The sequence below is a fragment of the Staurois parvus genome, unplaced genomic scaffold (assembly GCF_062004578.1).
Source record: "Staurois parvus isolate SC_StPar_1 unplaced genomic scaffold, SC_StPar_1.0 ptg000149l, whole genome shotgun sequence".
Classification (NCBI taxonomy): Eukaryota; Metazoa; Chordata; class Amphibia; order Anura; family Ranidae; genus Staurois; species Staurois parvus.
The window spans coordinates 6,919,914-6,942,430 of NW_028317945.1; the positions used below are offsets into that span (position 1 = coordinate 6,919,914).

The following is a 22,517-nucleotide window of genomic DNA, read 5'->3' on the forward strand; positions in this document are numbered from 1 at the left end:
TATGAATTATATATGAATTAAGTTTGTATATGCTGATTTGCACATCAATTTTTGCACTTTATGTGAGCATTATTGTATATTCATTGCTTTTACATAGCATATTGCACTTTTTTACAGGGGGATGTTACATATATTTTGCATATTGATATGCTTTTTATAAGGATATCAGTGAGGGGTATTTAAGGATATGAGTACTGAGGGATTTATTGCACCTTTTGGAACATATTGCACGTTTATTACTATAAGGGGGTGTGTTATATATTTGTAGATTGATTTTATGCACTCTATATGGATATCATCGAATTGAATATAGATTTGAGATTGTGGTTTTGCACATTGCACTTTTATATGAGTGGTGCATACTTTATTGAATATTGTGTTCTTGTGGCTTTAGCGCAGGTAGCGCTGTTCCATATCTATTATTTTGGATTGGTGATGGTACATCATTTAGAATAGCAGCGGTCAGGAGTGACTAGACCAGTTTTTTTAGTTTGACGCACTTTTTTTGCCTGTAGCACAGTCTGTATTATATTTATATTCTCTACATGGTGCCTGTGCTGAGCAGTCAACCTGATGTATTGTTCACAATCCATCAGGCCCACCTCTCAGCACAATACCTGGAAGCAGAGAGAGATCACTGAAGTAGCTGTGTCTACTTCAGTGACTTCCAGCTTCTAAGGGCAAGGGGCAGGTATGATATAGGTTTATTTTACATATAGTTACATTGGCCCAAGCTGGACCAATACAACTATGTAAAAATGCAATATGCCTGGAATTAATCTTTAATGAATTGCTACACCCTAAACAGTCAGCTACAGCTTAGGGCAACACAAAGACATGGCTAAGGCTGAAACACAACACTAGACAGAGTTACAGAACCCATATAGTTGTTTCCATAGTATTCAACTGCTTTAAGCACACAGACCAGAATAGAACTAGAATTTTTGGTTTTACTTAATGTGGAACACTTTGGATTATCCATTTCTGGCCTAGATCATCAATCAGGCTGAATGCCCACATAACTGACCAAGTTGCTGAACTAACAAACATAAATGGATTAAAATCTCCTAAAAATTCTTAATGATAGTGCCTCAGGTTTCAATAAATTGCCCACTTGGGGCCTGCATTACTTATAACTGGTACATACAAGGTTGGAGTCGCTCCATCCAGTGTTGAGCTGCTGTGAGTTCCGTTCACCATTGTCCCTTGTGATGGCATTACCAGCGACAGAGTAACACTGGTTTTGCTAGTGTTTTGTGCACTGGAATAGGGCACAGACACAGGGTATACTCGACCACCTGAAACAAGCAGGCAATCATGTCAATAGGAAAAATATATACATAACAGATAATATGAAATTTGCTGTACTGGTAAACTCCATATCTTGAAGCATAGTACAAGTCAAAAGAATCAATTCATTGACCATGCTGCTACCTTCTGATGACTGGGTCTGCCTCTCTCCCCCAACACTCCCCCCCGATGGGACATTGTATTCTGACAAAAGAACCAGCTACTGCCAGAATACAATAATCAGCGGCTGTAAATGATTGGCTGCAACTACTAATCCAGAAAAAGTTTCCAACATGTCCCATCGAGCTCTGTTGAGTGGGAACTGCCACACAATGATTGAACAAGCCTAAAGTCGATCAGTGTACAGCCAGCTTTAGTCTCATAAAGGGCAATTGAAAAAGGGGCTCTAAGAAGAATTGTTAGATCTGGCGTTGGTGAAAATGTGGTGCTGAAGGATTGTGTTTAGACATGGCCAACCAGACAATAAAAAGGTTGGGGGTAAAAAACCCAGAAGAATGACTCAGCCACACGGCAGTAGTGTGAGCAGCAGTGACCAGGCTTTTGATGCAAGAATTAGCCCTCATGCACGCAGGACAAAAGAATCTCTCTTGTAGGCGGATCTCCCACCAGACTGACCACTATTTGGCCTCTCACCTAACCCAAGATGGCTTGCAGAACACTACTACTACTAAGGAATTTGTCTGCTGGCCACCAGGAGGGAGTGAGGCAAAAACAGAGTAATTAGCCCCCTGTTTCACTCACTCTTCTGTCACCCCTGAGCTGTGGCCCTCCTTTAAAAAGACAATAGTTTCCTTAAATCAGGAGTCCTGTGGAATCAAGTCCCTAAGGCACAAAGGGATCATTTAAAGCATAAGAAAGGGTCCAATAGTTTAGCACCACTAACATGGTAGAAAGAAAAAAAAAAACAATCTCGATAATAGGGACTTGTTTTTTTCTTCTTTTACTACTTGAGGTTTTGGCCATACTTTATGTTAAGACTAGTTGATAAATGTCTAGTTTCTACTGTGGAAATTTACAGACAGTAAATTGTTTTTTCTTTTCCTCCTCTCAGTAAAATGTTGAGACCAACATCTAGAAAAGTGTTTCTCAACCAGGGCTCCATGATAGGTATATCTTGGGGTTCCTGCCATGATCTGCCCAATCACAAGCAGAAGACTGGTAGATCGCATACCCACATAGCTGCAGAGGGAAATAACTTGCATGACTGTCCTGTGTAGATTCCAGCCGGCACTCCCCTCCTGTCTGTTCCAGGTGCCTGTGTGCAACATCACTCTGGATGGATGCGAGAGGAGGGTGGGTGGATATCAGCACACCAGATACGATCCAGCAGCTTTCCTGAGCTATTATGCATGAGGAAAAGCACTACAGACCCCAGTATTGTGCCATCCAGTACTGTTTTCTCCTAGCCCCCTGTACTGGCATATTGTGGCGTAACCCATGGGGACCTCTGCTCTACTGGTCCCTCTAATACTGCTCCCTCCTGGCTCCTCTTGTACTGTTCCCTCTTGGCGCCCCTATGCTGTTCCTTCCTGGCTCCCCTATTCTGTTCTCTCCTAGCCCCTCTGCAGTGTACTATTCTGCCACCCCTATACTATTCCCTCCTATCCTCCCTGTATAATTCTCTCCTGTCCCTCCTGTACTGGTTCCCTCCTGAATCTCCTGTGCTCTGCCCTGCAGACTTCCTGTACACCGCTTATCTCACATTTGACCCAGAATTGAGCATCTGCGCCAAGAAGAAAAAAGCAAGCACAAGTTTTACATTAAGGAGGTAAGTTTTTTTAATATTTATTCTATTGTTTAATGCTCTAAGAATAATTGTTGTTATATCTACAGCTCGCTGATCACATCAATGTTCCATGGGCTGTACATATGAAAATTATTTCAGGTGTTCACCGAGATCTCAGACTTTTTGCCAGCGGTTCCTCAAAGGTAAAAAGGTTAAAAAACCCTGATCTAGAGTTTGGAAACCATTTCACCATGCAAATTCTGCTGAGAGCAAAGCTGCAATCTGCAATGTCACAAAATGGGTTTGCATTCGTAAGAGTACTCCACACTAATTTTTTTTTTTTTTTAATGAAAATTTCCATTTTTTTCCAGAAAAAAATCAGGGAAAAAAATGTTGTTTTCCCATGGCTTCCGGAAATTTTACATGTCTAGGCATAGCTATATTATACATAAATACATATCTCCAGCTTGGACCAATGTAATTATGTATATATCAAATCTGACTGATGCTCCTGAAAGCTGGAAATCACTATAGTATACACTGCTATTTCAGTGATCTCCATAAGCTTCCAGGTCCCACAGTGAGTGGCTGCCCTGCTGCCTATTGAATACAGGAGGTCAGCCACTCGACAGTTCTTTGACTGGAGGAGGCTGAGAGGCAAGGTGGTGGCAAACAAGTGCAAGTAAGGCCCGGACCTTGGTGTGGACAGACCTTTTCTTTTTAAATTCTACGTCCGTAGGATACAAAGCTTTGCATTTGTTAGAAGGGGGGAAAAACCTCACTGAGCTTGAGTTATTCTCAACAGAAAAAGTAGACTAAGCAATCAGTTCAAGAATGGATGGGGGAGGATTTCAGAACATTTCCTGTTAAATTCTATGTTCTTAGGATAAAAGGCTCAGAATTGCTAGAAGGGAGAAATTACCTCTGCAAGTTTGGCCAACCGTTGTATAATGCCCAACTTGTGTGATCCAGGGTAGGGAAAGGTTTTCTACAAAAGATCTTTTTTGTGCATTTTAGAGCATGTGGCACCTATGTCAGACTAGGTGTATACCTTCAGGAACTAGAATGCACTGCCTCAGTCAATGAGTCTACAGTAAACATCATATGGCGAGAAACCAAAGGAGTAACTTCCTGAAACAGTGGAGATGAAAATCCTTTAGCCATCCCTGAGAAAATGTCTGTATTCCCCTTGCTTTCTGCCACTGTAAGTGTGCAAGGGAATTCTGGTTTTGGCCCATGAACATAATCAGGGGGAGGAGAGGAAGAAGAGTATTAGCAGCTGATGGCCACCGCAGATTCCTGGAGTGACCATTGCCTCTGGAAATGATCAGACTTAGTGGCTGTGAATTCTGCCTTAGGCTGGCCATATATGGATCGAAATTCATCCGTTTCAGCAGAGACCAGATGAATTTAGTTCCAACTTTGGGAACACTGGTTGTACAGAAGTTGATCTATCAATCTACCCAGTGTGTCATGCATTTTCTCTGGGTCTTTTTTAAACCAAAATATTACGGATTAAAGCATATAACAAAATTTACAGTGTTGATTAAAAAGACTTAAAAAGTATATAGGCTGGTGTGTTGCAAATGTGTATAGCAATACAACTTGTCATAAAGATACCCAACAGTCCCTAGTAAAGGGTATGTCAGTGTCCCATAGTGCTTAATTTGTCGTCACTGATCCCCAGACTTGGGCACACCCAACATGTTTTGAGGTATTCTTTTTTTCTTCAGGAGTATATAGGGTTATATATTTAAGAGGTATAACATGAAAAAATAAACCAGCCAAGTTAAAAACAATCAAGGGTATAGGATTACCTTGCCACACTATTGAAAGTAGCCTAATTTCAATAGGGAGGTGGCACAACTGGGTCTGGCAACTAACACTGCTTTACTGCTACTGATCTACCTGTACAACCACTCTGTTGGTTTTTCCCTTTTTAGGTGTCCAATCAACAGAAGGTAGCAGCATATAAGCCATGGTCTTTGAATCGATTCCTGTGCCCCGTACTGTACAAAAAAAAAAAGATATGAAAATCATATTTATCAAAATGGTAATCAAAAACTGTCACAAACCCTGAGTCGGTGTCAGAGTAGGCTGGTTGGCTTCTTCTAAGGGATAGCCCAAGTTACGAACAAGAAGGGTCATGTCCTCATGTTTGGTGCAGAACTTGGCCCGTTCTCCACCACTGAGAAAGGTATCATGATGTATCCTCTTCACTCTCTCCACTACTGCCTGTGCCACATCATCCAGAGACATTTGCTTGGCAAACTCTGTGGCAATCATTGCTGCTATTTCCTTTTGAACAAAAACAAAATGATTAGAAGGCAAACAGTGTATATGACCATTATAAAATCTCAAAACTACTGCTAGGTACTAGCAGGACACCTATTAATGGTACCTGATTAGCTTGCCCAGGCCCGTGTGCAGCTTCCAAAGCCTTGTAAAGACCCTCTGACATCAGCACAAGAAAACCTGTAACTCCGTCCAGAGGCTGGCATCCATGGATTTCCGGCTCTGCTGTGATTGGTTTAGATTTGGCTGCACTAAAGCACAAGAGCACACAGTTACTAAATGCAACTATACATTTCAATCAACTTTAATATCTAGTGAAATATCTCCTGTGCTAGTAACAGAAAAAATGTACTGGCCTGAAAGACAACTGCTCAATGGTAAAAGTTTTTTTTTTATTTAGAAAAGTGGCATATTACGTGAGGACAAGTGAAAAATTACATGCTTATTGCTGTATTAAAGGAGAAGTATGGGACTGAAAGAGAGAAAAAGACACATACCTACCAACCTGCTGCAGCATCGGTCCGATGCTACAAGCTGTCTCCCGCAGCCTCTAACCCCAAGAACTGAGCAATCATGTGACTGCTGATAGCTCAAATCTGAGGTCTGCTCTGAGCAGAGAGCAGTGATTATCAGTCACCGCTCTCTGCTGTGCCCCTTCAGCACTCACTGGAGTGTTCAGAAGGAGAGAGTGCAGGAGCAACTGGCTCAGGCTCTCAAAAGCTCACTGAGAGCCTGAGCCAGCTGGTAATCAGGAATCTGGGTGGATCCCAACATTATTGTCTGGATACTCTCAGACACTAAAGCAGGTCTGTGACATCAGCAGACAGAAGACTTTAGCCTGCTGTCTGCGCATCACAGGAGTGCAAAAATAGGTGCACTCCTGTGACCCACATGAAAAGTATGGCCAAACAAGTTTTGACCATACTTCTCTTAAGTTCTTATTCTTATGTTCTGTGTGCCTTTTCTAATAAAGTTTATATCTAAGAATTTGGCAGAGTGTAATTACCTCTCAGTCTTAAATCACACCTTGCCAAAATCAAACTAGATCAGCATATGGTTTTACGTACTGAGGCTGAAGGGTAGCCGAGCTGAAGCAGTGATTTTATAATACCTTTGTGAACTGTACAAAGTGTATTTGATGTTTGGAAAGGTTGTGTTAAATTGTCCTGCAAAGGGTTGGTAACCCACAGATTACTAGAAATGATAAGTGAGTTACAAGGCGGGCAAGTTTGATAGATTGGGTGATAGAATAGGTTGCTGTATATTACAATTGTAGGCCAGGTTCAGTTTCTTAACAAGGTAACAGCTGTTAACAAGTGCCTAAAGTTTTATTAGATGTCAATGTTAACTTCTATTTTGAAAACTCTTGCAGTTCCCTATGATGCTTTGCCAAGTAGTGCATGTGCTTGGATGGAAAACAGTGTCCCTGTCAGGGCATGATGAATATTCTCTGTGACATAGCAAAGCAAAATAGGGGTCAGAAGAAGTGTACACAGTGCCATATCTGATAAAAAAAAAAACTACTAACTGGCAGGGTTAACAAGTAGGTGTGTCACCTTAAAGCAGAACTTTACCCATAATACATTTTAAAAAATTATGTTCTTAGCAAGGTAAAAACATTCCACATTACCAATCATGCTACCAAAATTAGTGACTGCAGTAAATTGCCTCCACTATTGCTCTTGTTTCTTCTTGCCAGAGGCAGCCATTTTGCTAAAGCCCAGAGCAGTCACTTCCTTATTGAAAACTCTCCCCCTCTCCTTACTCTCAAAAACTATACAGCACTTTGTGCAATTAAAATGTATGCATTTCCAGCCTTAATTTTATTTTTGGGTGCAGCTAGAGGGAAAGGCTCACAGCAGCTATCAGTGCTCAAGATCACAGCACTGGCCGCTGAGGGAGAAAGGAGACAAAATCAGGGGGATAAGACACTATCTTTGTAAGTTTAACTTTTTTGTCTCCATGCCAACAGAGTTTGTCCTGTCACTTCTCCTGCCTTTCTTTTCTCCCTCCCCAGTCTGTCCATCTTCAGCACAGACTGTCATTCCTGTTGTCTCCCCTCAGCAGCAGGAAATCTTAAGGCGGACAGCAGATCAGCCTCTAGTGAGACTCCCTCTCTGATTTGATTTTTGGCCAAGTGCAGAGAACAGAGAGCAACAGAAGTTGTGCAGAGCAAGATGAGACAGTGCCTGTTAGGAATGGACTTGCCAGTAATGGTGGGACTCACCTGCCTGGTGGGCTGCAGTACCAGGGCTGGCCAGCGGGTGCTCCCAGCAATCAGAGACTCAACCCTGCAGCCAGCCAAACACCTGAAACTGCTTAGGCAGGTGTATTTAAGTGATGGCCAGACCTGCAGTCTTTGCCTTGGTGTGTGTGTTTTTCCTGGGCCCTGTATCTTGTAATCCTGCATTCTTGTTCCTGTGTTCCTGCTAGTACGTTTCCTTGTTGCCAAACTCTGCCTGTTCTGATTACGCTGACCCTCTCCTGCTCTGACCCCGGCTCGTTCCTGATCATCCCTCTGCCTGACCCTCTGTACCACGCTGCCCGCTACCTGCTGAACCTGGCTTGTGACCCCGACCATTCTCCGCTTGCTCCCCCTGTACCTACCTGCCCGATTGTTATTGACCCGGCCTGCCTGACGACACTTGCATTGTATGTACTGTTATCTGTGGGTGGTTGGTTTGGATTGTTTGCACTGTGTTATGTTTTAGTATTGCACTGCGTTTGTTTGTATTGTTAGTGTTAATAAATTATATTGTTTATAACATATCTGAAGTCTGCGTTTCCCTGCGTCAGTCACATACCTCTGGTCATACCCGGGAGCCCTGACAGTGCCCTACTTTTATTTTTAATGTTACACCTGCCAAAAGGACCAGCATGAAGTAATCTATTAGAACTTAATTTTCTGACTAAAGTTCCACTTTAATATGCAGAGTTAAGATGATCATGATCAACACCTGCCCTGGCAAACAGACGTCCTTGCTAAAGGTGGCCATAGATGGAGAAAAATAGCAATTTTGATCCATGTGTGGTCAGTGCAGTTGAACAGAAGTCAATCTACCAATCGACTTCTGTTCAACCGCCCTGTCGGATAAAAGCCACTTGGTTAGCAGCTGCAGTGCTACTGTCTATTGTGACAGCGGGTGAGTCCTTGTTGTCAGAATACAATAGTGCAGCAGGGAGGATTCCCCCATCCACCTCAAATGTGTGCATGGTGGAATCAATTCCGCTCTTTTTTCCTCAGACCGTTGGTTGAACGAAAAAAAAAATCAAAGCATGTATGGTCAAGCCTAAAATAGAATTTAAGGATAGGCAAAAAAAAATTACACCCATTAGTACACCACCCTACACAAAACACTAAACAGTTAATACATTTGTGAAATTCCTTACCATTAATGTGAAAAATCTAATTGAATTTTCAGGAAGCCATCTCTGTAATTAAAAAAAATAACAGCATACGCTCTGCCAAGGAGGAAGTGTAATAGCAGGGATAACAGCCTATCCGCTCCTCTCAGGAAACTACACTTCCCATCAACCTTTGGGAATTGTAGTGAATGTGGGTGGGTACACTAGGCTTGTACATGTTGAATGTGTACTCACCCACTTCAACAGAAAAACATTGCCCAGCTGCCACTGCTATCCTCATATGTGATTACTTACCCTCCACCCACAACAGAATAGGAACTAATTGCCCTGACATTCTGATTTTAATCCCAGAATAAATATGGCCACATGCCCATAATTAGATTGTTTAACCACTGTTGTCTGCTGTAATCAAATATTAGAATTCTTTTCCTATTTTTCTAACAGCCGCCGCTACTTGTATGCTTCCATGCGATGACATTCCCGACCACAACAAAACAAAGCACCAGGACATAAAGCTCCATTCACACTAGGGCATTTCAAATTGCGGGCGAAATCGCATTTTGCTGCAATTTTACCCAGTTTTGCGGTGATTTTACGTTTAGAGTGCATTTTTCATAAGACATGTGACTCAAAAAACGCATCAAAACAGTGCCGTACTTTTTGCATTTTTGCATGCACGTTTTTAATGTTTTTTATGCCTTTTTTTTTTGGTCAACTTGTTGCTGGGCAGATTAAAAATGTAAAACACATTCAAAACGTAACACGTGTGCGTTTTCAATGCATTTCAGGTCTGGTTCCAAAAAACACAGTTTTTGTCTCGTTCTTTAAAATTTTTTTGGGCCAACTTGTTGCTGGGCAGATTAAAAACACAGATTAAGACTCTGTTCCCACTAGGGCATTTGAAATCAAGGGCAGAATTGTCACAATTCTGCCTGCGATTTGAAAATGTGCTGTGAAAATGTGAAATATGAATATATGAATGCGATCACGTGTTCAGGTGCCATTCATTTCAATAGTACCTGAAAATACGGGGTGTTTAGCCAAGATTGCAGCACATTTTTCCACGCAACAAACGCTCCGTAATCGCACAAACAAAATCACGGGACGTGCGATGCTGAAAAACAGTCGGAATCTTTTTTGGGTGTCAGGCATCCTGTGATTTTGTTTGCATGCAAATACACAAAATGCACTGCAAAAAGCACAGAAAAACGGACAAAACAAAAACGGCACTGGTGTGAACCAGGCCTGAAATGCATGGAAACGCTACAAAAATGCTTCAAAAACAAACATACACGTGTTACATTTTTTATGCGTTTTGCATTTTTAATCCTCCCAGCAACCAGCTGGCCAAAAAAAATTAAAAAACCGCAAAAAAGGTTACTGTCCCATGGAGTACTGCCTGGGATGAAATTTCTTTATCTCACAGCACACAAAATACGCCTTCAGCATGTGACGGTACTCAAGAGGTGGATTTCCTAGCTTTCAAAAGTGAATGGGAGAGCCCATGGAGAGTCCACTAGGAATCTAATGAGGCCCAGGTATCATGTTTGGCTGGGCTAATTTGCTGTGGCATTGGATGACTGGATGGCCCTGTAGATGAGGGGTCCAGCAGACAAACAGATGGCTCCAGTATGTTGATTGGGAGAGGTGTTTCTTCCAAGGACCAAGTGCCCTGGACTGACAGTAAATCCAGTACTCTTCCCCAGTCTGTCAGGCTGGTATCCATCATGAGGATCTTCCAGGCTGATGGAGGGAAGGACTTTCCTAAATCCAGTGCTGAAGTCATGAGCTGCCAGGCCTGAAACAGTCTGGCTGTAGTTAACAGGAGTATAGACAGTCCCAACAGTGCAGCTCAACATTCTGGTGGCATGGAACAAGAAAGCGCAATGGTCTGGAATGGAAATGGGCATATGGTACTGTGACGATTGCGGCGTCAGACCCCCAGCCCTTCTCACCAACTCGTGACCGAAGGACTAGCCAATCTAAAACCGCTCTGTCACGTGCGTAACAATGCCACGCTCAGCTGCACCCTGCACAAAGATTTTCCAGCTAATGGACCACAATCTATGTACCTGCAGCCTGAGAGCGATTGTTACTGGGTCAGGTTGATTATGCAATTAACCTTTCACACTGCCACCACCGCCTTTTTGTAGAGAAAAAGAGGAAACTCATCAATATTAGCAATAACACTATGATGTTTGAATAATTGTCTGTATACCACTGTAACTGCAGGCAGAGATATGTAGAGGTTTAAAACACACAGTAGCGCTCTTCAGAGAGGGGGTTCTTAGTTTGCATTAAAGAGTTCAACACTTTTCAGATAATAGGATTTATTACTAAAAAGGTCAAAAGGGTGCAATAAAAATATTTACAGAAAAAGATGTAGCCAATATGTATATATAAATACAGAGAGCAATAACACAGCAAAGAGATAACAGAAAGAAGTTTTAGAGAGGTAGAGTACTTACCAAAAGTCCTGGGTTAAGCAGATTCAAGGGTCCTGAGCAAAAGGGTGCCTTTTCTCCCAAAGTTGGTTCTGATGTTAAAAGGGAGAATTCTTCAACTTAACTCTAACTCTCTGCTCCAAGCATAACAGCCTTCTTCTAGGAACTCAGCAGGGTGTCTCCTTGAAGCAGAGAACCAATCGCCTCATTTGGGGAGGGTGTTGTAGGTGGGGGACTCAGGCTAGAACCAAAATCCCTCACAAGTTATACCAGGGCAATAACCTTCCCTGGGTACATGTAACATTCTATTCAGGGGTAGATTAATATGCAGAATCATCTGCTGAACGTCTAGATATGAAACATGGCATAGTTCACTATTTCAGCTAGAACTATATGCTTTCTGCTCTCCTGTAGACTTCAACTAGGGGATGTAAGATATCAGGTGACTTGTATTAAACTGAGCTATCTGAATATTTGCATTATGTTTATGTAATTCTACCTTAAGATATAAAATTATATGGAAAAGTGGGTTTTTAAATGTGAGTCTGTTTTACAGCTAGCTGGAATGTCTTTGAAGCCTAGTGAAGGACTGGTTTATGGCTTTACGATCCTTTCCAAGCAAGAGTCTCACAGACATACTGGGGCCAGGTTAATTGGGGTTTAGAACCATGAAGCTCTCCAGCTGGGGCCTGATGCCTTTTGAACTCAGCATACACACGCAGATACCACGTGTCACTCAACAGAGAGGGAGGGGGGATTGGAGGGAGAGAGATACAAAATGGAGGATCCTTAGCAAGATGGATGACCGCATCCATCTTTGTGTGCACGATTGCTACAGGTACCACCTCAAAGATAGCTAGTATTAGGTCCAGAACGCTCATACAGAAGCCGATAGTCAGACAGCTACACAGACATAGGGTCTGAATATGGGTGCAGAGAGTCAGAAGCTTGTCCAGAGGCACAAAAGCTTTGGAATGGGCCATATTAAGTAGAAGGCCCAGACACTCCAGATGATGGGCGAGTTCCACAGTTTTTTGGATGTTATCTGAAAGGGACTGAGCCAACTGTGACCTCAACAGAAGGTGATCCAAATACTCTACAACGGCAGTACCCTGAGAAGTCTAGCAGCTGGAGGGAGGCCATGACTTACCTGGCCGATTTCATATGAGATTTATGCACATTAATGAAGATGTTGAGTGTTTTCCGAATCATAACTGGGTGTATGCCCCATTTAGCTTTGGGAACTGTGAACAGGTTTGGGAAAACCTTGAAACTTTGTCCCATCTGGCAGAGGGGCGATAACCCTGAGAGAGTTGTTGTTTCAGGGCATCGCAGAGGTCTACTTGGTGTTCAGGGGAATGAAAGCAGATTGGACAGCATGAAGCAGAGTGTGGGTAAAGACTGAAATTCTAGTATGTAGCCTCTGGTCACCATGTCCTCTAAAAGGGAGAGATTACAATTATCATCCTCAGCAGAAGACACAGACACAAGTGGTTCAGAAAAGAGAGTTGCAAAGACAGAAGTACCCTTCACCCTGAATGGGCTACCATGGAAGATATTTCACACAAAACCTGTCACAGTAACAGTATGTTTCTCCCTAGATAAAGAGTAGGAGGGAGCTACACCTGAAGGGACTAAGGACAGCAAGAAGCCTGAAGACTCAAGCAGGGAATTGCTGACCGGGGTGTCAGTGTCAGGTCCTAAAGCTGATCATACACTGTAGGTTAATAAAAAACAAACAAAAAAAAACAGATCCCTCCATTAATGTAATACAGCACAGACGAAAGGATCTATCGCTGGGCTTATTAAGGCTGGCCATCAGTTATCTGCTTGGTTCCTTCAATTTTTCAGCTGGGGGATGTCAGGTGGGAGGTAGCTGACAGGGCCACCCAGTGAGCGAACTACAGTTGTGACCAAAATTATTCAACCCCCAATGCTGTAAAGGGGTTTAGGGACTATAGTGTACATTTGGAATTGTATTCAGAATCAAATCCTACAAGGACGTTGTAACTACCCAAATGCAACTAAAATGACATCAATTGTTTATGTAATACAGTAGTAAATGGTTCTTATGTGGTTTCTTCATTGCCACAATTATTCAACCCCTTAAAGACTACCACTCTGAAGAACAGAGGTTCATACAGGTGCTTTCCATCAGGTATTGAAAACACCTGTGGATGTCACCGAGCAGCAATCAAGCATAATAAGCACCAATTAGGCAGCTTTAAAATGACTGTGATACTCAGCTCCTTCTAGACATTTACTGGTGTGGTTACAAACATGGTGAAGGCAAGAGAATGGTCCAGGAAGACAAGAGAAGAGGTGATTTCTCTTCACAGGAAGGGCAATGGCTATAAGAAGATTGCAAAGATGTTAAACATACCAAGAGACACCTTAGGAAGCATCATTCGCAAATTCAAGGCAAAGGGCACTGTTGAAACGCTACCTGGTCGTGGCAGAAAGAAGATGCTGACTTCGACTGCTGTGCGCTACCTGAAGCGTAGAGTGGAGAGAAGTCCCCGTGTGACTGCTGAGGAACTGAGAAAAGATTTGTCAGATGTGGGTACAGAAGTTTCAGCCCAGACAATAAGACGCACACTGCGTAATGAAGGCCTCCGTGCCAGAACTCCCAGGCGTACCCCCTTGCTGTCTCCAAAGAATAAGAAGAGTCGACTGCAGTATGCCAAAAGCCATGTGGACAAACCACAAAAGTTGTGGGATAGTGTTCTGTGGACTGATGAAACAAAATTAGAACTGTTTGGGCCCATGGATCAACGCTATGTTTGGAGGAGGAAGAACAAGGCCTATGATGAAAAGAACACCTTGCCTACTGTGAAGCATGGTGGAGGGTCAATCATGCTTTGGGGCTGTTTTGCTTCTGCAGGTACAGGGAAGCTTCAGCGTGTGCAAGGTACCATGAATTCTCTTCAGTACCAGGAGATATTGGATGGAAACGTGATGCAGTCCGTCACACACCTGAGGCTTGGGAGACGTTGGACCTTTCAACAGGACAATGATCCCAAGCATACCTCCAAGTCCACTAGAGCATGGTTGCAGAGGAAAGGCTGGAACATTTTGGAGTGGCCATCGCAGTCACCAGACTTAAATCCGATTGAGAACCTCTGGTGGGACTTAAAGAAAGCAGTTGCAGTGCGCAAGCCTAAGAATGTGACTGAACTGGAGGCCTTTGCCCATGAAGAATGGGCGAAGATACCCGTAGATCGCTGCAAGACACTTGTGTCAAGCTATGCTTCACGTTTAAAAGCTGTTATAACTGTAAAAGGATGCTGTACTAAGTACTAAGATTGAATGTCACTTGGGGGTTGAATAAAACTGATAATGCTGTGAGCACAGAAAAGACATTTGTGGTTATTTCATTATAACTGTTATGTTATATTTGTCTGACCTACAAGTGCCTCTTTAATGTAAATGTAAGCAAGATGACTGAATGATCAAAAGCAATGTCAAACTGGCCAAAACACTCAATTTCAGTGGGGGTTGAATAATTTTGGTCACAACTGTATGTGCAGTGTATGGCATACTGCAGGCCCTTTAGAGCTGTTGGTGGATCGAGAGCTGAAAGGGCCCCTGGGACTGCATGCTGTGTCTGTAATTTGACCTACCCCCAGTAGGAAGAGTGGTGCAGTATTCTTACAATCCCAAAAAGTAGAGAAGGAGAGGTATCTGGCAGTGACAATATCACTGCAGACAACAGGAAACTAGGGTATGGTCCTGGTAAGGACTGTTGTAGCAAGGAGCTCCAGCAGAGGCAGAAAGGCCATGCACAAAAGGAAAAAAAGGTGTGGTACATTTGCTGACAGGTATACAAATAGAGGGAGTCCAGGCTCAGAAATGGAACAGAGACACGATTACAGTGTGTCACAGCTCCACTCCCACTCAGCATATGGAATTACACCACAACCAACACCCACTAAAAATCCCAGAGGAAAACAGGGAAAAAAGCCACCGCAGCTCCTATGCTCCTACTGCAGCAGTGGTCTGCAAGATGTCCCACAACCAAGGCAAGGCACAGAAAGCACAGCTCCCTTGGACACGCTTTTCCCCTCTGGTGGGCATAGCCTATCAAGGGGTCTTTCAGGGACAGGATTCCACCAGATGGGTGCAACACAGCCCTAAATCTGTAAAACACACTGCAGCTAAATGACACAGGTGATCTGGCAACACCTCTACTGAAACCCAGTGTCTAGTGTCCAAAGGTCTGCATTACAATCCTTTTCCATGACTTTTTCTGCAGGTTCCAAGTATAGCTCCCAGGGCAGTATTAATGGTCAGCCATTCCAGGAAAACTGCATATCTGGATAGCTGGACAACACACTCTCGAATCCGCGATATCAAATAAAATTGTTAGCAAAAAAATGGATTTCTGACTTACCAGAAAAATCTATTTCCTAGAGCACAGTACAGGCGTCTTTAAATCCTTACTATGCAGCCACATTCAGGTGATTGTACACTGGCAGAAGAGCTCATATAACCCTTCCTAGTTAGAATCAGTTTTGTAGCAAGCAATAGAAAGATAATAACAGAGGGGAGGGTCCTGTGTCCTTCACTGTACTGTACAGGAAATAGATTTTAATGATCGTTCAAAAATCAAATTTTTCTGATAGTACAGTACAGGACACGAGCTTAAACTTAGACATGTCCCCTCCCCCCTTCTAACACTTATGCTAACTTACCTGTGTAAAAATTATGCATATACTTACCTATTTTCAGCCTGCTCCTGTCCAGTCATGTTATTCCGTGTCAGCTAGCAGTGGCTGTGTGGGAAAGGAGTGCACGCTCGACAAGTAACTGGTAAAGCCTGGAGAAGTGATATCATTCATAGGTTCCTATGGCCCATTCTTTCTTGTCAATGCCTCCTCTCCACTGCAGCCATTTCCCTGAAAAAAGGGAGCTGCATTACGTTACCTGACTAAAGCAGGCTAAAAATCGGTAACTACAGTCAGGTCCATAAATATTGGGACATCGACACAATTCTAACATTTTTGCCTCTATACACCACCACAATGGATTTGAAATGAAATGAACAAGATGTGCTTTAACTGCAGACTGTCAGCTTTAATTTGAGGGTATTTACATCCAAATCAGGTGAACGGTGTAGGAATTGCAACAGTTTGCATATGTACCTCCCACTTGTCAAGGGACCAAAAGTAATGGGACAATTGGCTTATCAGCTGTTCCATGGCCAGGTGTGTGTTATTCCCTCATTATCCCAATTACAATGAGCAGATAAAAGGTCCAGAGTTCATTTCAAGTGTGCTATTTGCATTTGGAATCTGTTGCTGTCAACTCTCAAGATGGGATCCAAAGAGCTGTCACTATCAGTGAAGCAAGCCATCATTAGGCTGAAAAAACAAAACAAACTCATGAGAGAGATAGCAAAAACATTAGGCGTGGCCAAAACAACTGTATGGAACATTCTAAAAAAGAAGGAACGCACCGGTGAGCTCAGCAACACCTAAAGACCCGAAAGACTACGGAAAACAACTGTGGTGGATGACCGAAGAATTCTTTCCCTGGTGAAGAAAACACCCTTCACAACAGTTGGCCAGATCAAGAACACTCTCCAGGAGGTAGGTGTATGTGTGTCAAAGTCAACAATCAAGAGAAGACTTCACCAGAGTGAATACAGAGGGTTCACCACAAGATGTAAACCATTGGTGAGCCTCATAAACAGGAAGGCCAGATTAGAGTTTGCCAAACGACATGTAAAAAAGCCTTCACAGTTCTGGAACAACATCCTGTGGACAGATGAGACCGAGATCAACTTGTACCAGAGTGATGGGAAGAGAAGAGTATGGAGAAGGAAAGGAACTGCTCATGATCCTAAGCATACCACCTCATCAATGAAGCATGGTGGTGGTAGTGTCATGGCGTGGGCATGTATGGCTGCCAATGGAACTGGTTCTCTTGTATTTATTGATGATGTGACTGCTGACAAAAGCAGCAGGATGAATTCTGAAGTGTTTCGGGCAATATTATCTGCTCATATTCAGCCAAATGCTTCAGAACTGATTGGACGCCGCTTCACAGTGCAGATGGACAATGACCCAAAGCATACTGCAAAAGCAACCAAAGAGTTTTTTAAGGGAAAGAAGTGGAATGTTATGCAATGGCCAAGTCAATCACCTGACCTCAATCCGATTGAGCATGCATTTCACTTTCTGAAGACAAAACTGAAGGGAAAATGCCCCAAGAACAAGCAGGAACTGAAGACAGTTGCAGTAGAGGCCTGGCAGAGCATCACCAGGGATGAAACCCAGCGTCTGGTGATGTCTATGCGTTCCAGACTTCAGGCTGTAATTGACTGCAAAGGACTTACAACCAAGTATTAAAAAGTGAAAGTTTGATTTATGATTATTATTCTGTCCCATTACTTTTGGTCCCTTAACAAGTGGGAGGCACATATGCAAACTGTTGTAATTCCTACACCGTTCACCTGATTTGGATGTAAATACCCTCAAATTAAAGCTGACAGTCTGCAGTTAAAGCACATCTTGTTCATTTCATTTCAAATCCATTGTGGTGGTGTATAGAGCCAAAAATGTTAGAATTGTGTCGCTGTCCCAATATTTATGGACCTGACTGTATATGCATCTTTTTTACACGTTAGTCAGCACAGGTGTTAGGACAGGGGGTGGAACATTTTTAAGGATAGTTAAGTTTAAGCTGGAATTCCACTTTAAAATTTTTAAAATAGGATGTCCAAAAGTAGTCCAACTGGAGAGTGAGAACAAAGCAACAACCTCAACAGACCCAAATAGCAATTAAACAGGACAAGAAGGTTTTATAAACTCAAAGCAGCGCATAACTGCACCTTACACCCAAAGCTGGTGTCAGAAGAGGACTAAACATCCACATGCTAACTTGGTAGATCTTAACAACCCTGTAAGCCTAAGCCAAAGTGGAAGCCTTGCAATCCTGAGATAAGGTTGCCTGGTATTGAAAAGCCTAAAACAAAAACATTAATAGATCTGGCATTGTGTGCCCTAACAGGAAAGAAAGGAACCCTATTCATCCTGGGCCCTTCATGAAGCACTAACAGGAATAACAATTTCTGCAGTAGCAGAGATGTAAATTCTCACAGCACACACTACCTTTAAGTAATACAAAGAAATTTCTTGGCTGGCTTGGAAGGCCATGTCTTCTTAAGAAGTAATGTTTCTGACTTGGACAACATAGAACCAGAGGCCATGCACGTGCAGTAATGTTCCATTCGGAAGATAGATTAGGTATAGCAATACCCTGCTGGTGTGCTTTGGGACTAAAGTATAATGTGGGCATCAAAAACATTAACTCCAGCCATCCTGGTCTCAATATCACACTCCCAAAAGGGAACAGCAGTCACCACATCCCCATAGGTGAAACTGATAAGGGGGTACTCCAGAATAGGTTTTCTTTTTCCCAGTATCTACATATCCTCTTCTCTACCCTCACTTTTATCTCTATTACCCTCCCCCCATTCCCTGTTATTACACTCTTAATCTCAGCACCCTAAACATCTAAATAGGTGTCCTTTTCCAATTCTCCCCACTATTGCCCCACTCTCCATCCTGTCACTCCCCACACTAAGACAAATTATTCATGGCAATGCCTGACATCCCCCTTACTCCAGTTTATCATAGCATATGGGAAGCATGGGAGACTCATCCCTTGCTTTCCACACCTGCATTCAATCAATATGTCATTACCTTCCTCACCCTCCCCACCCTTGCCTGTTTTTGGAACCACTTGGTATCTGAAATCAGTCAGCCAGTAAAAGTTGTACTGCATCTTTCCTTTGTACATACATGGCTTCTAGTATCATCAGTGCTTGCTTGTAATTCGCACAATGTATATCCTGAGTACTCTCTACCTGTATTGCTGTTTTTTGAAAAGCCAATAAAACTTTTGTAAAAGAAAAAGTGGGTACTTTGAGATAAATGTTTATATAGCTTTTGCTTCTTATTCACCATATCAGTAACAGAAATATTAGGAAAAAATGCCTTACTGGTTTCTCTGTCCACAATGAGCATACCCCTACAGTGATCTTCAGAGACAGGGCTCTGCACCAGGGAGACCACGGCACCCTGGGGATGACCGCATGCAATGCACTATGTGCCAAGGGGAGCCCCCACAGCAGGATCCAGTGCTGGAAGCAACCAAAACAGGCTGGCCCAGTGTCTTTCATCCTGCGGAATCTGGGTAAGTCCTCCAATACTCTGCCAGTGAGTCAACTGTTTATATTATAAAGCGCTGAGCAAAGTGTTGGCGCTATATAAATCCTGTATAATAATAATAATATTAATAACTGATCTGGAAATTGCATTAAAAAAAGCTGCAGTGGCTATGGTGCCATCAAATCTTGAAAGAAGGCTCAGCCTGAAATAAATTAATACCAAGACACAAAAAAAAATCCATATGGGAAAGTAAGCATTTATCAGTAGAGAAGGCTAGCTGGGAATGGAAGGAGTTAAATGGGGGATGTCCCAGCAGTTTTTCTTTTTTACAGTGTCCAATCACCTGAAATTAGCTGCAAATGCTGTAACAGTATGGAATTAAAATAAGCCTGTATCCTGTACTGTATGACCAGTAAAAGATCAAAATCCGATCAACAGAGCAAAATAACAAAAATTAATATAAATGGTGAAGCTTTTCCCCAAAGCTGAAAATACGTCTGTCCTCATATAACACTAGCAAAAACTGATGCATGCTGGGAGTGGGAGGAGCCATACTGCTTTGACACTTTTTCTTTGTCAATTCTCATACAAGAAGAAATATAAGAGAGTTGTCTATGAAAACCTGGAATCCCTTAATGAACAATTAAAGCAGAACTCCAGGCAAAAACCTTTTTGATGTCCTTGTTGCTGATTTCCTACCTTCACTGAATACGTCATCCATCTTCTTGTTAACTCAGTACTTGCTCTGAAATAGCCTGATGATTTTCAAAGCAAACTGTTAGTTCACAGGGGTTTCCTGTTTGTAAGACTGGTGGTTGCTATGCCTTCTATTCCCCCAGCCACTGGTCTCTGCTTGCTGCAGTATGCGGAACAGGACTCAGAGACCACTGGTCTGTACTGCCCATGGAGATGGGGTTCTAAAAATAACAGCCCCCCTGGGCCGCTCTAAAGGCTGCAATGGTTGGAGGAAGCAGCTGAGGGGAGGAGGATACAGCTGGGACTCAGGAGGAAGGACCACTAACAAATTCACATAGAGCGGCCTGCAAGAGCCGCTGAGTGTGTAATACTGGCCAGTAGTTTAACTGCTTGCAGGGAGAAAGTCAGCTGTCAAAACTGAGTGGTGATGTCGTGGGTAGGAGGGACTGGAGCAGCTGTGAAATGCCAGTCAATGGGATGGTGACTGGGCAGGCTGCAAAGTTTCTAGGGCTCCCCCCTTTTTCTTAAGCCTAATCATTGGCTGGTGTTTGACATCTGCTCCGGTCCCGCCAACCTGGATGAGAGCGGAGGCGGGTGGGCATATACAGCAACCGATGGTCTGCATTCTCCTCCCTGCAGCTGCTGAATGATTGCAGGAGGGGAGGAGAAGAAACAGGCATTCCGTGGCTGCAGGGAGGAGAATGCAGAGCATCAGCTGCTTTGTATGCCGTCCCTCCGCCCCCCTCATCCAGCCTGCTGGCTGTTTCTGGCAGCCATCAGTTGCTGGGAATGCCGGCTCAGCCTCCTAGCTGCACGGCCCCCCTCCCCCTCGCTTCTTGGTTCCCGGCTGCTCCGTCACGGAAGCCTAGAAAATATATTCTCTGCCACAGCGGTGCTCGGCACCAAAGTATATGGTGTGTCCATGTGTCCTACTGTCACATTGCCTCCCCACATGTCACACTGTCCCCCTTCCTTCCCCTCAGTTCCCTTCCCTGTGACCCCACTGGAGGGAGTCTTCCCCTCACTTCCTGTCCCTGTGACCCCACATGGATGGAAACTTCCCCTCACTTCCTGTCCCTGTGAACCCACTATCAGGAGACTTCCTGTTTCTGTAACACCAATAGAGGGAGACTTCCTGTTTGTGACACCACTAAAAGGGAGACTTCCCCTCACTTCCTGTTTCTGTGACCACAAGGGGGAAGACTTTCCCTCACTTCCCAACCCCGTGATCCCACCGGATGGAGACTTCCCCTCACTTCACGTCCCTGTGACCCTACTGGAGGAAGGTTTTCTCTCACTTACTGACCCTGTGACCACACCGGACGGAGACTTCCCCTCACTTCCTGTTCCTGTGACACCACTGGAAGGAGACTTCCCCTCACTTCCTGTCCCTGTGATCCCACTGGAGGGAGACTTCACTTCCTGTCCTTGTGACCACACTGGAGGGAGACCTTCTGTTTCTGTGACACCAATGGAAGGAGTCTTCCCAACAATTCCTGTTTCTGTGACCCCATTGGAGGGAAACTTTCTCTCACTTCCTGTCCCCGTGACACCACTGGGGGGAGAAAGCCTGGTTCTGTGACCCCACTGGAGGGACCCCCACTGTGCCTCAATTCAAAACCCTGGCACAGGAACAGGCATAAATACATTGTCAGAGGTTCAACACCTTCCTTACTGTACTATAAATGTGTTCTTGTCTGTGACCCCATGGAATATGTTTCAAGTCATCCCCTGTAGTATGGCTACAGTCTCAATTAGTTTATCAGCTGTTGTGGCTAGAGGGGAAGAGATGGCATGCGAGGATAGCAGCCAAAGTCAGTAACAGAAAACCTAGAGGAGGGAGAATTAAATATTTAATTAAAGTAAACTGCATAGAATGAACTAACCATGTAACATGCATACTTTACATTTATAAGATTGTCACCTAACTGTCCTGCTGTGTGGTGCTGAGCAGTGTGGCTGGAGAGTGAGGGGGCGTGATTTATGTTGAAGAAGGCGAATACACATTCAACATGTACAGGTCTAGTGTACCTGCCCACATTCAATTCAATTCCAAGAGGTTGCTGGGATCTGTAGTTTCCTTTTACTGCAGAGAAAGGAGAGGATATGATGTAATTCCTGCTGTTACACCTCCTCCTTGGCAGAGCAGATGCGGTTATCTTTTGAATTACATGAAAGACCTCCTGAAAATTGAATTAGACTTTTCAATGGTAAGGAATTTCACAAATGAATTAATGGTTTAGTGTTTTGTGTAGAGGGGTTTACTAATAGATGATTTGTTTTGCCTATCTCAGAGTTCTTCTCTAAGAAAAGAGACATAATTGTGCTGTGGCTATTTGGTACATTTGATCAATTTCGGAAAGTGCACAGGTCCCGCTTAACCTGGCACCAACAGCTGACAACCAGAAGCCATAGGTCTGCCTGAAGCAATAATTTTGGGAACATATTAAAACCCTGCCTTACACCCCGGTCACATCAAAGCCGATTTTGAAATTGTGCGAC

General features: G+C 43.4%; 1 protein-coding gene across 1 annotated transcript in view; it reads right to left on the reverse strand.

Annotated features, from left to right (window-relative positions):
• TAB1 (TGF-beta activated kinase 1 (MAP3K7) binding protein 1) overlaps positions 1-22,517 on the reverse strand; it is a 145,302-nt gene that overhangs the window by 7,677 nt on the left and 115,108 nt on the right. Inside the window, exons 8-10 of the mRNA XM_089674287.1 lie at positions 5,439-5,583; positions 5,113-5,335; positions 1,148-1,298 (exon numbers count right to left, since the gene is read on the reverse strand). Of these exons, the coding sequence (XP_089530413.1) occupies positions 1,148-1,298; positions 5,113-5,335; positions 5,439-5,583 (519 nt within the window). The remainder of the gene's footprint in view (positions 1-1,147; positions 1,299-5,112; positions 5,336-5,438; positions 5,584-22,517) is intronic.